The sequence below is a fragment of the Pristiophorus japonicus genome, chromosome 1 (genome assembly GCF_044704955.1).
Source record: "Pristiophorus japonicus isolate sPriJap1 chromosome 1, sPriJap1.hap1, whole genome shotgun sequence".
Lineage (NCBI taxonomy): Eukaryota > Metazoa > Chordata > Chondrichthyes > Pristiophoridae > Pristiophorus > Pristiophorus japonicus.
This window is the reverse complement of record NC_091977.1, coordinates 5,416,030-5,431,598: the sequence shown is the minus strand read 5'-3', so window position 1 is coordinate 5,431,598 and position 15,569 is coordinate 5,416,030. Positions and strand designations below refer to the sequence as shown.

The 15,569-nt window shown below is 45.1% G+C and overlaps 1 protein-coding gene across 4 annotated transcripts in view; it reads left to right on the top strand.

The window, feature by feature from the left end:
- Nucleotides 1–15,569, top strand: part of LOC139261944 (coiled-coil domain-containing protein 152) — a 270,445-nt gene that overhangs the window by 38,725 nt on the left and 216,151 nt on the right. For 3 of the 4 annotated variants that reach the window (XM_070877128.1, XM_070877115.1, XM_070877121.1), the window contains exon 3: nucleotides 10,108–10,215. The exons of the other annotated variant lie outside the window; for it this stretch is intronic. In XM_070877128.1, coding sequence (XP_070733229.1) covers nucleotides 10,108–10,215 — 108 coding nt within the window. The remainder of the gene's footprint in view (nucleotides 1–10,107; nucleotides 10,216–15,569) is intronic. 4 annotated transcript variants of the gene reach the window in all.

Genomic DNA, 15,569 nt, shown 5'->3' with positions numbered 1-15,569 from the left:
CCCCCATGGGTGGAAATATCCTCTCTGCATCCACCTTGTCGAGCCCCCTCATTATCTTATATGTTTCGATAAGATCACCTCTCATTCTTCTGGATCAACTGGGCCTTTATACACTGGAGTTTAGAAGGATGAGAGGGGAACATATAAGATTCTGACTGGACTGGACAGGTTAGATGCGGGAAGAATGTTCCCGATATTGGGGAAGTCCAGAACCAAGGGACACAGTCTTAGGATAAGGGCCAGGCCATTTAGGACTGAGATGAGGAGAAACTTCTTCACTCAGCGAGTTGTTAATCTGTGGAATTCCCTGCCGCAGGGAGTTGTTGATGCCAGTTCATTGGATACATTCAAGAGGGAGTTAGATATGGCCCTTGCGGCTAAAGGGATCAAGGGGTGTGGAGAGAAAGCAGGAAAGGGGTACTGAAGGAATGATCAGCCATGATCTTATTGAATGGTGGTGCAGGCTCGAAGGGCCGAATGGCCTACTGCTGCACCTATTTTCCATGTTTCTATAGGCTCGCCAGTCGCCGGAGATCTGCCACGAAGTCTGGTGTGCTTTGCCCTTCTCCCCGCCGGTGTGTGTAAAACCGGTGTCTCGCCATGTGCATGCTGCTCGCCGGTTGAAGGTGTTCCCTGATCAACTTACTGAGCTCTTCGAACGTCTTGTCCGCCGGCTTCTCTGACGCTAGAAGGTCCTTCATCAGGGAGTACGTTCTAGATCCACAAACCGACAGGAGATGAGCCCTGCGTTTGTCGGCCGAATCCTGTCCCAACCATTCCTTAGTGACAAAACTTTGCTGTATTCTCTGATAAAGTCGTCCCAATCATCACCAATACAGTACCTCTCTTCTGTGCTGCTAGTGGTCATGCTCGCGTGGTTTAAATCCCAGTTTTCCGTCGCCAATGATATGTCCTTATACAGTATAAATGCATACGAGGCCCATACTTGAGAGAAGGTCACTCTGTGACCAGTTACCTTTATTACCAAGACCTCAAGTGATGAAGGTGGGTGGAGCTTCCCCTTTTATACCTGAAAGTCCAGGTTAGGAGTGTCTCCCACAAGTTCACCCCCTTGTGGTCAATGTTCTCAAGGTATACAACTTAGGTCAGCTAAGGCATGGATTACAATGATCGTTGAATACATGGCAACAACGGCAATAAATGCTGGCCTTGCCACCTATGCCTACATCCCATGAATGTAAATTTTAAAATAATATTCAGCTCAGCTAACCCTGCAAGGCCCTCCTGACTCATATCTGGGGACTTGTGACAACATTGGGAGAGCTGTTCCACAGAATAGTCAAGCAAAACTTGACAGAGTCATACTGACAGAATCATACCTTTCAGCCAATGACTCAAGACTCCTCCATCACCATCACAGGGTATGTGTTGTTCCACCAACAGGACAGACCCACCAGTAGTGGCAGCACAGTGGTATACAGTCAGGAGGGAGTGTTCCTGGAGTCCTAAACATTAATTCTGGACTCCATGCATCTGTGCATCACCATCATAGGCAGTCATTGAAACGAGGATGACTTGCTTCCACGCTGAAAACGGATGAATTCACAGGTGTTTCAATGATATTCCGGATCCCGAACTACATCCTGAAGGGTGGAAGATGCTTGTGCGTGGATTTTTTTAACATGTGGTGGCCGTTACACACCAGCCACCACACGGGGCTTGACAGAGCTAGGTCTTGGTCCAGTGGCAAGGATTAACCAAGACGACTGGAGATCAGCTCTACTACATGGACCTAGTGCGCACATATATCGCAGTGTGGGCTGGCCCGTGCTGCCCCTGGCCTCTCCTGGACCTCGATCACATCGCTCTGCAATCTCTCGCCGCTCCTGCTGTACCTGCCCAAGCTCCAATCACCGACCAGGACCTTGATGACATAATTCTTCGCTGCCGTCGCCCTCCTGCACCAGCTCGCGCTGCTCCCTGGAATGGTATGACTCCACACCGCTCCTTTTATGGCCCTGAACTGCCGCTCCTACACCTATTTTCTATTTTTCAATGTTTCAATGACCCAGCCTCCACAGCTGGGGCAGAAAATTCCACAGATTTACAACTTCTGAGAGAATAAATTCCTCCTCATCTCAGTTATAAATGGGCGGCCCCTTATTCTGAGACTATGTCCCCTAGTTTTAGTTTCCCCCATGGGTGGAAATATCCTCTCTCCACCTTGTCGAGCCCCCTCATTATCTTATATGTTTTGATAAGATCACCTCATTCTTTTGAACTCCAATGTGTATAGGCCCAACCTACTCATCCTATCTTCATAAGTTAACCCCCTCATCTCCGGAATCAACCTAGTGAACCTTTTCTGAACAGCCTCTAATGCAAATATATCGTTCCTTAAATACGGAGACCAAAACTGTACGCAATACTCCAGGTGTGGCCTCACCAATACCCTGCACAGTTGTAGCAGGACTTATACTTTATCCCCTTGCAATAAAGGCCAACATTCCATTTGCCTTCCTGATTACTTGCTGTACCTGCATAATAATGTTTTGTGTTTCATGCACAAGGACTCTCTCTGTACTGCGCACTTTGCAATTTTTCTCCATTTAAATTATAATTTGCTTTTCTATTTTTTCTGCCAAAGTGTATAACCTCACATTTTCCCACATTATACCCATCTACCAAATTTTTGCCCATTCACTTAGCCTGTATATTCCTTTTCATATTTTTTGTGTCCTCACAATTTGCTTTCCCACCCATCTTTGTATCATCAGCAAACTTGGTTACATTACACTCATACCCTTCATCCAAGTCATTAATATAGATTGTAAATAGTTGAGGACCCAGCACCGATTCCTGCGGCACATCACTAGTCACTGGTTGCCAACCGGAAAATGACCCATTTATCCTGACTCTCTGTTTTCTGTTAGTTAATCCTCTATCCATGCTAATATATTACCCCCAACCCTGTGAACTTTTATCTTGTGCAGTTATCTTTTATGTTATCATCATCATAGGCAATCCCTCAGAATCGAGGAAGACTTGCTTCCACTCTTAGAATGAGACCTTAGGTGGCTGAACAGTCCAATACGAGAGCCACAGTCCCTGCCACAGGTGGGACAGACAGTCATCGAGGGTAAGGGAGGGTGGGACAGGTTTGCCGCACGTTCTTTCTGCTGCCTGCGCTTGTTATCTGCATGCACTTGGCGATGAGTCTTGAGGCGCTCAGCGCCCTCCCGGATGCACGGCCTCCATTAAGGGCGGTCGTTGGCCAGGGACTCTCAGGTGTCGATGGGGATGTTGCACTTTATCAGGGAGGCTTTGAGGGTGTCCTTGTAACGTTTCCTCTGTCCACCTTGAGCTTGTGTGCCATGAAGGAGTTCCGAGTAGAGCGCTTGCTTTGGCAGTCTCGTGTCTGGCATGCGGACAATGTGGCCTGCCCAGCAGAGCTAATCAAGTGTGGTCAGTGCTTCAATGTTGGGGATGTTGGCCTGGGCGAGGATACAAATGTTGGTGCGTCTGTCCTCCCAGGGGATTTGTAGGATCTTGCAGAGGCATCATTGGTGGTATTTCTCCAGTGACTTGAGGTGTATACTGTACATGGTCCATATCTCTGAGCCATACAGGAGGGCGGATATTACTACAGCCCTATATACCATGAGCTTGGTGGTAGATTTGAGCGCCTGGTCTTCAAGCACTCTTTTCCTCAGGCGGCCGAAGGCTGCACTGGTGCACTGGAGGCGGTGTTGAATCTCCTCATCAATGTCTGCTTTTGTTGATAAAAGGCTCCTGAATTATGTGAAATGATGCATGTTGTCCAGGGTCGCATCGTGGATCTTGATGACTGGGGAGCAGTGCTGTGTGGCGAGGACAGGCTGGTGGAGGACCTTTGTCTTACGGATGTTTAGCGTAAGGCCCATGCTTTTGTACGCTTCAGTAAATACGTCGACTGTCCGACAGTTCATCCTCTGAATGTGCGCAGATGCAGGCGTCGTCCGTGTACTGTAGCTCGACGACAGAGGTTGGGGTGGTGTTGGACCTAGCCTGGAGATGGCGAAGGTTGAACAGGTTCTCACTGGTTCTGTAGTTTAGTTCCACTCCAGCAGAGAGCTTGTTGACTCTGAGGTGGAGCATGGCAGGGAGGAAGATATAAAAGAGCATTGAGGCGATGATGCAGCCCTGTTTGACCCCGGTCCGGACGTGGATTGGGTCTGTAATGGATCCGTTGGTAAGGATCACGGCCTGCATGTTATCGTGGAGCAGGCGGAGGATGTTGACGAACTTTTATATTACCCCCAACCCCGTGAACTTTTATCTTGTGGAGTTATCTTTTATGTGGCACCTTATCGAATGCCTTCTGGAAATCCAAATACACCACATCCACTGGTTCCCCCTTACATCCTCAAGAACTCCAACAAATTTGTCAAACATGATTTCCCTTTCATAAAGCCATGTTGACTCTGCTTGATTGAATTATGCTTTTCCAAATATTTCCTTAATAATGGACTCCAGCATTTTCCCAACGACAGATATAGTTTCCTGCTTTTTGTCTGCCTACTTTTTAAAATAGGGGCGTTACATTTGCGGTTTTCCAATCCGCTGGGACCGCCCCAGAATCCAGGGAATTTTGGTAGATTACAACCAATGCAGCCACTATCTCTGTAGCCACTTCTTTTAAGACCCTAGGATGTAAGTCATCAGGTCCAGGGGACATGTTCGCCTTTAGTCCCATTACTTTACCGAGTACTATTTCATTAGTGATAGTGATTGTATTAAGTTCCTCCATCCCTATAGCCCCTTGATTATCCACTATTGGGATGATTTTAGTGTCTTCTACCATGAAGACCAATGCAAAACATTTGTTCAACGTCTCTGCCGTTCCCTGTCCTCCATTATTAATTCCCCAGTCTCATCCTTGAGTGGACCAACATTTACTTTAGCCACTCTTTTCCTTTTTATATACCTGTAGAAACTCTTACTATCTGTATTTATCTTTTGTGCTAGTTTACTTTCATAATCTTTCTTCCGTCGCTATCATTTTTTTAGTCGTTCTTTGCTGGCTTTTAAAAGTTTCCCAATCCTCTGGCCTCCCACTAGTCTTGGCCACATTGTATGCCCTTGTTTTCAATTTGATACCAACCCTTATTTCCTTAGTTAGCCATGGATGGTTATCCATTCTCTTCGTCTTTCCTTCTCATTGGGATATATTTTTGTTGTGAGTTATGAAATATCTCCTTAAATGTCTGCCACTGTTCATCAACTGTCCCATACTTTAATCTATTTTCCCTGTCCACTTTAGCCAACTTTGCCCTCATACCTTTGTAGTCTCCTTTATTTAAGCTTAAGACACTGGTTTGAGAACCAACTTTCTCATCCTCCAACTAAATTTGAAATTCAACCACGCTATGGTCACTCATTCCTAGAGGATCCTTTACTACAATATAATTTATTAATCCCGTCTCATTACACAGTACCAGAGCTAAGATAGCCTGCTCCCTGGTTGGTTCCGCAATGTACTGTTCAAGGAAACTATCCTGGATACTGTTATGTATGGAGAAAGAGTCTTTAGACTGAACACTGTGAGCTCAAAGTAAAGTGTGACCTTAGTCTTTTATGGCAGGTCTCCAGAGTGACTCTCCAACCTGTGAAGCCTCCTTAAATACCTGTGCTCCCAAGGGATTATGGGATCCCTTGGGACTCCAGGGGATGAGCCCTCTGGTGGCTGTACAGAGTAAATACAAGTCCACATATATAATAGATACACTCTGAACTCTTCCTCAAGGCTACCCCAGCCAATTTGCTTTCTCCAATCAATATGAATGTTAAAATCGCCCATGATTATTGCCGTTCTTTTATTACAAGCCTCCATTATTTCTTGATTTATACTCCGTCCAACAGTGTAGCCACTGTTAGGGGACCTATAGACTACGCCCACCAGCGACTTTTTCCCTTATTATTCCTTATCTCCACCCAAACTGATTCAACATCTTGATCTTCTGAGCCAATATAATTTCTCACTAACGCACTGATCTCAACCTTTATTATCAGTGCTACCCCACCTCCTTTTCCTTTCTGTCTGTCCTTCCGAATTGTCAAATACCCCTGAATATTTCGTTCGCAATCCTGGTCACCTTGCAACCACGTCTCTGTAATGGCTATCAGATCATACCCATTTGTATCGATTTGTGCCGTCAACTCATCTATTTTGTTACGAATGCTGCGTGCATTCAGATAAAGAGCTTTTATTGATAGGTAGGTGGATCACATCATGTGGATATGGTTAATAGCCTAATGGCAGGTGAAACCAGACCAGTTCCTGGTGATTGCCTATCACCCAGGCATGCTTCCTCTAATCTTGTCCAAAAATACTGTATTTGGGGTGCTTTAAAACCAACCCCATCTTTATTTTAATTTGATTTGGAGACCCTATAATTTGCACTTAGATGTCTTGTTACATCCTGAACTGCTGTGATGATACAAAGATGGGAGGAAAAGCAATGTGTGAAGAGGACACAAAAAATCCGCAAAAGGACATAGACAGGCTAAGTGAGTGGGCAAAAATTTGGCAGATGGAGTAGAATGTTGGAAAGTGTGAGGTCTTGCACTTTGGCAGAAAAAAATCAAAGAGCAAGTTATTATTTAAATGGAGAAAGATTGCAAAGTGCTGCAGTACAGTGGGACCTGGGGATACTTGTGCATAAAACACAAAAAGATAGTATGCAGGTACAGCAAGTGATCAGGAAGGCTAATGAAATCTTGGCCTTTATTGCAAAAGGGATGGAGTATAAAAGCAGGGAAGTCTTGCTACAGTTATACAGGGTATAGGTGAGGCCACACCTGGAATACTGCGTACAGTTTTGGTTTCCATATTTACAGAAGGATATACTTGCTTTGGAGGTAGTTCAGAGAAGGTTCACTTGGTTGATTCCGGAGATGAGGGGGTTGACTTATGAGGAAAGGTTGAGTAGGTTGGATCTCTACTCATTGGAATTCAGAAGAATGAGAGGTGATCTTATCGAAACATATCAGATTATGAGAGGGCTTGACAAGGTGGATGCAGAGAGGATGTTTCCACTGATGGGGGAGATTAGAACTAGGGGGCATAATCTTAGAATAAGGGGCCGTCCATTTAAAACTGAGATGAGGAGGAATTTCTTCTCTCAGAGGGTTGTAAATCTGTGGAATTCGCTGCCTCAGAGAGCTGTGGAAGCTGGGACATTGAATAAATTTAAGACAGAAATAGACAGTTTCTTAACCGATAAGGGAATAAGGGGTTATGGGGAGCGGGCAGGGAAGTGGAGCTGAGTCCATGATCGGATCAGCCATGATCGTATTAAATGGTGGACTGGGGCCATATGTCCTACTCCTGCTCCTATTTCTTATGTTCTTTTGTTCTTATGAAAGTTTGTATTGTATGAAAGTTTATATTGTAAGAACTCATTTAAATGTCCTTTCTTTGTAGTTCCTGCTCCGCTGAAGTCTTGTAAGTGCATCATTTACAGACGGCTTTTTGTTCTTGGTGCTATAAACCAGGTTTGAAACGATCAGCTTTTTGATGAAGTTTCACTCATTATTTGACTATTTTTGGTTCAAAAGAAAGGGAGACTTGGATGTATATAGCGCCTTTCATAAACACCGGACGTTTCAAAGCGCTTTACAGACGATGAAGTACTTTTGGAGTGTCGTCACTGTTGTAATGTGGGAAACATTGCCTACAAGGTGAACATTCCCTACTATTCTAACCAAAAATATCAAAAGAAAATTTAAAAAATGTATTAAACAAAATCAGAAACCATACACACAATATAAAGAGAAAGCGGAACTGAAAAAGAACTGGAGAATTAAAAACAGTTACAAAATAAGCATCTGTCCTTTTAAAGCCTTTGTTGCACATCGAGCTTCCCTTCGGCTCATTCCACACGGCTGAATGGAGCACACAGCACGATCCCATTCTAGATGAACAAGAAATCAAGCTCACCTTTGTTTAAATATATTTGAATACATTATCCGTATTGAATTCCATTTGTCACTGTTCTGCCCACCTGACCAATGATTGATATCTTCCTTCAGTCCACAGCTTTTGCATATTTTCTGCAAGGACACTTTAGACTGCCCCAAAGTTTCACTCTGGCACCGGTAGCCATGGCAACTGAACATTTTTCCCTCTGATCTTTTTCAGCCTTGGGGACGTTCTGAACTACAGGCCTTAGTTTCTCATTTAGGTTTCTGAGTAAAAATTGCTGTGTCGGCTGCAAAATATTTTTGTACACTGCTTTGTTTCAATGTACAAAGGCAGAATACTGCGGATGCTGGAAATCTGAAATATTTCCATGTTTTAAGGATTCATTTTTTGCAAATGAAAAATTAGTAGCTGGTGCAGTGGCATTTCACACTCCGAAGTTTCTTTGTAAGAAGATTTTCTAGAAATGTTGTACCTTTGTTTAAAATGAGAGAAAGGGATCGGCCAAGTAATTACAGGCCAGTCAGCCTAACCTCAGTGGTGGGAAAATTATTGGAAAAAATCCTGAGGGATAGAATAAATCTTCATTTGAAAAGACATGGACAGTCAGCATGGATTTGTCAAGGGAATTTTTCGAGGAGGTAACCAGGAGGGTCGATGAGGGCAGTGCGTATGATGTTGTGTATGTGCATTTTAGCAAAGCTAATGGCAGACTGGTCACAAAAGTAATAGCCAATGGGATCCAGGGCAAAGTGGCAAATTGGCTTGGAGGCAGGAAGCAAAGGGTAATGGTTGATGGATGTTTTTGTGACTGGAAGGCTGTATCCAGGGCTCAGTTCTGGGTCCCTTGCTTTTTGTGGTATATATCAATGACTTGGACTTAAATGGTGGGGGCATGATTAAGAAGTTTGCAGATGACACTAAAATAGGCTGTGTGGTTGATAATGAAAAAGAAAGCTGTGGACTGAAGGAAGATATCAATCATTGGTCAGGTGGGCAGAACAGTGACAAATGGAATTCAATATGAATAAGTGTGAGGTAATGCATTTGGGGAGGACTAACAAGGCAAGGGAATACACATTAAATGGTACGACACTGAAAAGTGTAGAGGAACAAAGGGACCTTGGAGTGCAGGTCCACAGATCCCTGAGGGCCAGGTAGATAAGGTGGTTAAGAAGACATATGGAATACTTTTAATCGAGGCATAAAATACAAGAGCAGGGAGGTTATGCTTGAATTGTATAAAACACTGGTTAGGCCGCAGCTGGAGTACTGTGTGCAGTTCTAGTCACCACATTACAGGAAAGATGTGATTGCATTGGAAAGGATGCAGGGGAGATTTACAATAATGTTGCCTGGACTGGAGAATTTTGGCCAAGAGGAAAGATTGGAGATGCTGCATCTGTTTTCTTTGGAACAGAGGAGGCTGAAGGGAGACCTGATTGAGGTGTATAAAATTATGAGGGGCCTGGATAGAGTGAATAGGAAGGACCTGTTTCCCTTGGCAGAGGGGTCAACAACCAGGGGACGTAGATTTAAAGTAATTGTGGGGCAGTTTGGAGGAGATATGAGGGTAAATTTCTTCACCCAGAGGGTGGTGGGGGTCTGGAACTCACTGCCTAAAAGGGTAGTAGAGGCAGAAACCCTCTTACTTGGATATGCACTTAAAGTGCCGTAACCTACAGGGCTATGGACCAAGAGCTGTAAAGTAGGATTAGGCTGGGTAACTCTTGGTCGGCCAGCACAGACACAATGGGCCGAAATGGCCTCCTTCCGTGCTGTAAGTTTCTATGGACACGAAATTGGTGGACTTATCGTCTGCTGCCGACGAGTTTTCTCGGTGGTCTTCCTGGTTTCTGGGCGGTCTGCCTTCCGAACGAGTTTGGTGGAGTCCTCCCGCTGCCGGGGAGAGAAGACCGCTGGGTACCGTCCACTGATGTCCGCCGGTGTGCAACCGGCAAAAGAGTCCTCCCGCCTGCCGAGCTGCCAGTTTGGTCCGCTCCGGCAGGGGAAAGACTGCCACGTGGAGGCAGGTCTGACCTCAACGGTAAGTATGAAGACCTGCAAAAAAAGCTTAACAAATTTATTTTCTTTATTTTTTATTTTGCAGGGATTTAGGTGGATGGGGTCTCCTGAAGGATTTCTAGTGTTTTTTTTAATGTTTTGAAATGTTTTTATCTTAGCAGTTCCGCCCTCCCTGGGCCCGACTCAATCCTCGGCGGTACTTTACCGAGGATTGCATTAGCCGCCCAGAATGGGAGCTACCGTCCGCTGCTGCCCAGTCCCGGCGTGTAAGTCTCATTTTTGTCGCCGGGCGTTCTTTCCCACATTTTTTCATGAAACTTCCGCCCAAAGTACTGTCAGGATCTCAGCACTCCTTTGGGCGGTGCTTGGGTGGAACTTAGCTTCCATCAATTTCGGGACCTATGATTCTATGATTTTATGGTCAATATCCCATTCGGTTTACTGCATTGTATGTTTAATTAGAGTTGCACTTTCCTTTACAGTAAAACTCCCAGCTTATTTCATGAAGATGTTCTACTTGATTTATCCAGAGAACCCTGTCCTATCTAAATTTATTTCTGTAATTCACCTGTTCAGTTCAAAGAATATTTTCTTGTTGATACCAGCCTTTAAAAACTTAGAATAAGAAAGGATCACTTTGGCTCTTTAAACCCACCCCTTCCAGAAATATTGCTCATTCTATTTAATCTTAGACTCTACCTGCAAATTATGCTAACTCCTGGGAATGTTCTGCATTAATACTCGCGTGGTTGTCCAAAGGTAGTTAGGCAAATTGCAGAGTACCTATCCATCTCCAATACTTCACGACTCAGCTCTCCATAGAATGTGCTACTGGTTGTCCCAACCCAAACAATATAGGAGGAACCTTCGTGTCTCAGGCTGTCTTTGTCCATCGCAGTTTGATCACAGCTTCAATCCCAATCATATATTTATACAAATACTGCGGGTGTTCAAAATCTGAAATAATAACAGAAAATGCTGAAAACGCCCTGCGGCTCAGGCAGAGTCTGTGAGAGAGAAGCAGACTTAGTGGGGGGAATTTTAACCTGAGGAACGCGTGGGTTTGGGTGTGGGTGGGTGGTTAAAAATAGGGCAAAAAAGTCAGCGCATCAGGAAGCCAGCTCCAACCTGCAAACTTCTGAGTTTATCTGGAGCACATTAGGCTGCTTGCATGCAACCTTCTTCAGAGATTGCCTATTAACATATGCTAATGATTAATTAGACCGATATTACATTAGACTTTTAAATTTAGCGCGCATCCACGTGTTTCCCGGGCTTCCTGAAACTCGCCAGTGAAAGCAAGGCGAGAACACTATGGCAATTACGGGCTGAATCAATCACGTGGAAATACTGCAATAAATACTCAATATAAGAACATAAGAATTAGGAGCAGGAGAAGGCTATTCAGCACTTTGAGCCTGCTCCACCATTCACTTAGATCATGGCTGATGTACCTCAACTCCACTTTCTTGCACTTTCTTTACAATATACATTAATGATTAAGATGAAGGAATTGAGTGTAATATCTCCAAGTTTGCAGATGACACTAAGCTGGGTGGTGGTGTGAGCTATGAGGAGGACGCTAAGAGGCTGCAGGGTGACTTGGACAGGTTAGGTGAGTGGGCAAATGCATGGCAGATGCAGGATAATGTGGATGAATGTGAGGTTATCCACTTTGGTGGCAAAAACAGGAAGGCAGAATATTATCTGAATGGCGGCAGATTTGGAAAAAGGGAGGTGCAACGAGACCTGGGTGTCATGGTACATCAGTCATTGAAAGTTGGCATGCAGGTACAGCAGGCGGTGAAGAAGGCAAATGGTATGTTGGCCTTCATAGCAAGGGGATTTGAGTATAGGAGCAGTGAGGTCTTACTGCAGTTGTACAGGGCCTTAGTGAGGCCTCACCTGGAATATTGTGTTCATTTTTGGTCTCCTTATCTGAGGAAGGACGTTCTTGTTATTGAGGGAATGCAGCGAAGGCTCACCAGACTGATTCCCGGGATGGCAGGACTGACATATGAGGAGAGACTGGGCCTGTATTCACTGGAGTTTAGAAGGATGAGAGGGGATCTCATAGAAACATATAAAATTCTGACGGGACTGGACAGGTTAGATGCAGGAAGAATGTTCCTGATTTTGGGGAAGTCCAGAACCAGAGGACACAGTCGAAGGATAAGAGGTAAGCCATTTAGGACTGGGATGAGGAGAAACTTCTTCACTCAGAGAGTTGTTAACCTGTGAAAATCCCTATCGCAGAGTGTTGTTGATGCCAGATTATTGGATATATTCAAGAGGGAGTTAGATATGGCCCTGACGACTAAAGGGATCAAGGGGTATGGAGAGAAAGCAGGAAAGGGGTACTGAGGTAAATGATCAGCCATGATCTTATTGAATGGTTGTGCAGGCTCGAAGGGCCGAATGGCCTACTCCCGCACCTATTTTCTATGTTTCTATGTCCCTATATTCCTTGATTCCCTTAATATTCAAAAATCTAGCGATTTCTGTCTTAAGTATACTCAACAACTGAGCCTCCACAGCCCTCTGGGGTAGAGAATTCCAAAGATTCATCACCCTCTGAGTGAAGAAATTTCTCATCTCAGTCCTAAATGACCGACCCCTTATTCTGAGACTGTGACCCCTGGTTCGAGACTCCCCAGCCAGGTCCACTTTCCTGCCCGCTCCCTATAACCCCTTATTCACAGTACTTTTTCTGAGTGAGTGTTCAGCAACCTGTATCTGGACAGCAGAGAGGGAGGCACTACCTGTGACACAAGGTCAGGGACTCCCAGATGTCAGTGGGGATGTTGCACTTTATCAGGGAGGCTTTGAGGGTGTCTTTGTAACGTTTCCTCTGCCCACCTTTGGCTCGTTTGCCGTGAAGGAGTTCCGAGTAGAGCGCTTACTTTGGGAGTCTCGTGTCTGGCATGCGGATAATGTGCCTTGCCCAGCGGAGCTGATCAAGTGTGGTCAGTGCATCGATGCCGGGGATGTTGGCCTGATCGAGGACACTAATGTTGGTGTGTCTGTCCTCCCAGGAGATTTGTAGGATCTTGCGGAGACATAGAAACATAGAAAATAGGTGCAAGAGTAGGCCATTTGGCCCTTCGAGCCTGCACCACCATTCAATATGATCATGGCTGATCATGCAACTTCAGTACCTGATTCCTGCTTTCTTTCCATACCCCTTGATCCCTTTAGCCATAAGGGTCGCATCTAACTCCCTTTTGAATATATCTAATGAACTGACCTCAACAACTTTCTATGGTAGAGAATTCCACAGGTTCACAATACTCTGAGCGAAGAAGTTCCCCCTCATCTCGGTCCTAAATGGCTTACCCCTTATCCTTAGACTGTGACCCCTAGTTCTGAACTTCCCCAACATCGGGAACATTCTTCCTGCATCTAACCTGTCCAATCCCGTCAGAATTTGATATGTTTCTATGAGAGCGTCTATTCCAGTGAATATAAACCTAGTCGATCCAGTCTTTCTTCATAAGTCAGTCCTGCCATCCCGGGAATCAGTCTGGTGAATCTTCGCTGCACTCCCTCAATAGCAAGAATGTCCTTCCTCAGATTAGGAGACCAAAACTCTACACAATATTCCAGCTGTGGCCTCACCAAAGCCCTGTACAACTGCAGTAAGACCTCCCTGCTCCAATACTCAAATCCTCTCGCAATGAAGGCCAATGTGCCATTGGCCTTCTTCACTGCCTGCTGTACCTGCATGCCAGCTTTCAATGACTGATGTACCATGACACCCAGGTCTCGTTGCACCTCCCCTTTTCCAAATCTGTCATCAATCAGATAATATTTTGCCTCACTATTTTTGCTACCAAAGTGGATAACCTCACACTTATCCACATTATACTGCATCTGCCATGCATTTACCCACTCACCTAACCTGTCCAAGTCACCCTGCAGCCTCTTAGCATCCTCCTCACAGCTCACACCGCCACCCAGCTTAGTGTCATCTGCAAACTTGGAGATATTACACTCAATTCCTTCATCTAAATCATTGATGTATATTTTAAACAGTTGGGGTCCCAGCACTGAACCTTGCGGTATCCCACTAGTCACTGCCTGCCATTCTGAAAAGGATCCGTTTATTCCTTGGTGGACTGTGGTTCTCGTATTGGACTGTAGCACCTAAGGACTCATTTTAAGAATGGAAGCAAGTCTTCCTGGATTCCGAGGGATTGCCTATGATGATGATGACACAAGGTGTACAGGCAGAGGCTGAATTTCCTTGACATGTCTGAAGACCCAGCCGGAAATAAAAGACCAGAATTACTACTGACAAGGTAAGAATATTGCAACATATCATTATGAATGTGATCATATTTCACACAACATGACTGAGTGCTAGATGACATGTGGGTCGCCAATATTTGTTATCAAGTAGTTCCCCGTCTCCGACAGTGAAACTCCACGTCTCCAGCGCTTCCCCCTCTGCACTTGTGAGCTGGTAAACCTGTGGCGGCCCACTGTTATACTTAAACAACCTTCTGTCGTTCTGTTGAGTAGTAAAGAATTCAGTCTTATGGTTACAATCACCTTATTTTGCCTACGTTAACATAGAAAACAATCTAAAAGTGGAGTATAACTTCTTCAGTGTCTTCTTAGGCGGTCCAGGACCCTTGCCTCCGCTTCTACACCAAAAAGGGATGAGTTCACAGATGTTTCAATGAAGGACCGAATATTCCAGATCCCGAACTACATGTTGAAGGGTGGAAGATGCCTGTGCGTGGATTCTTTTACGTGTGGTGGCCATTGCACACCAGCCACCACACGGGCTTGACAGAGCTAGGTTTTGGTCCAGTGGCAAGGGTTATCCAAGACAACTGGAGACCAGCTCTGCTGCACGGACCTAGTGCGCACACATATCGCAGTGTGAGCCGGTCCATGCTGCCAATGGACCCTTGCCTCTGCGGGGCCCCGAACTCTTCAGAGTATAATGCAGTTTATAAGCGGAGTTTCATCAGCAGTTCAGAATGTAGGCATGCACTCATAGAAACATAGAAAATAGGTGCAGGAGTAGGCTATTCGGCCCTTTGAGCCTGCACCACCATTTAATAAGACCATGGCTGATCATTCACCTCAGTACCCCTTTCCTGCTTTCTCTCCATACCCCTTGATCCCTTTAGCCTTAAGGGCCATATCTAACTCCCTCTTGAATATATCCAATGAACTGGCATCAACAACTCTCTGCGGTAGGGAATTCCACAGGTTAACAACTCTCTGAGTGAAGAAGTTTCTCCTCATCTCAGTCCTAAATGGCTTCCCCCCTTATCCTTAGTCCCCTGGTTCTGGACTTTCCCAAAATCGGGAGCATTCTTCCTGCATCTAACCTGTCCAGTCCCGTCAGAATTTTATATGTTTCTATAATACCCCTCTCATTCTTCTAAACTCCAGTGAATAAAGGCCCAGTCGATCCAGTCTCTCCTCATATGTCAGTCCAGCCATCCCGGGAATCAGTCTGGTGAACCTTCACTGCACTCCCTCAATAGCAAAAACGTCCTTCCTCAGATAAGGAGACCAAAACTGAACACAATATTCCAGGTGAGGCCTCACTAAGGCCCTGTACAAATTCAGTAAGACCTTCCTGCTCCTGCACTCAAAT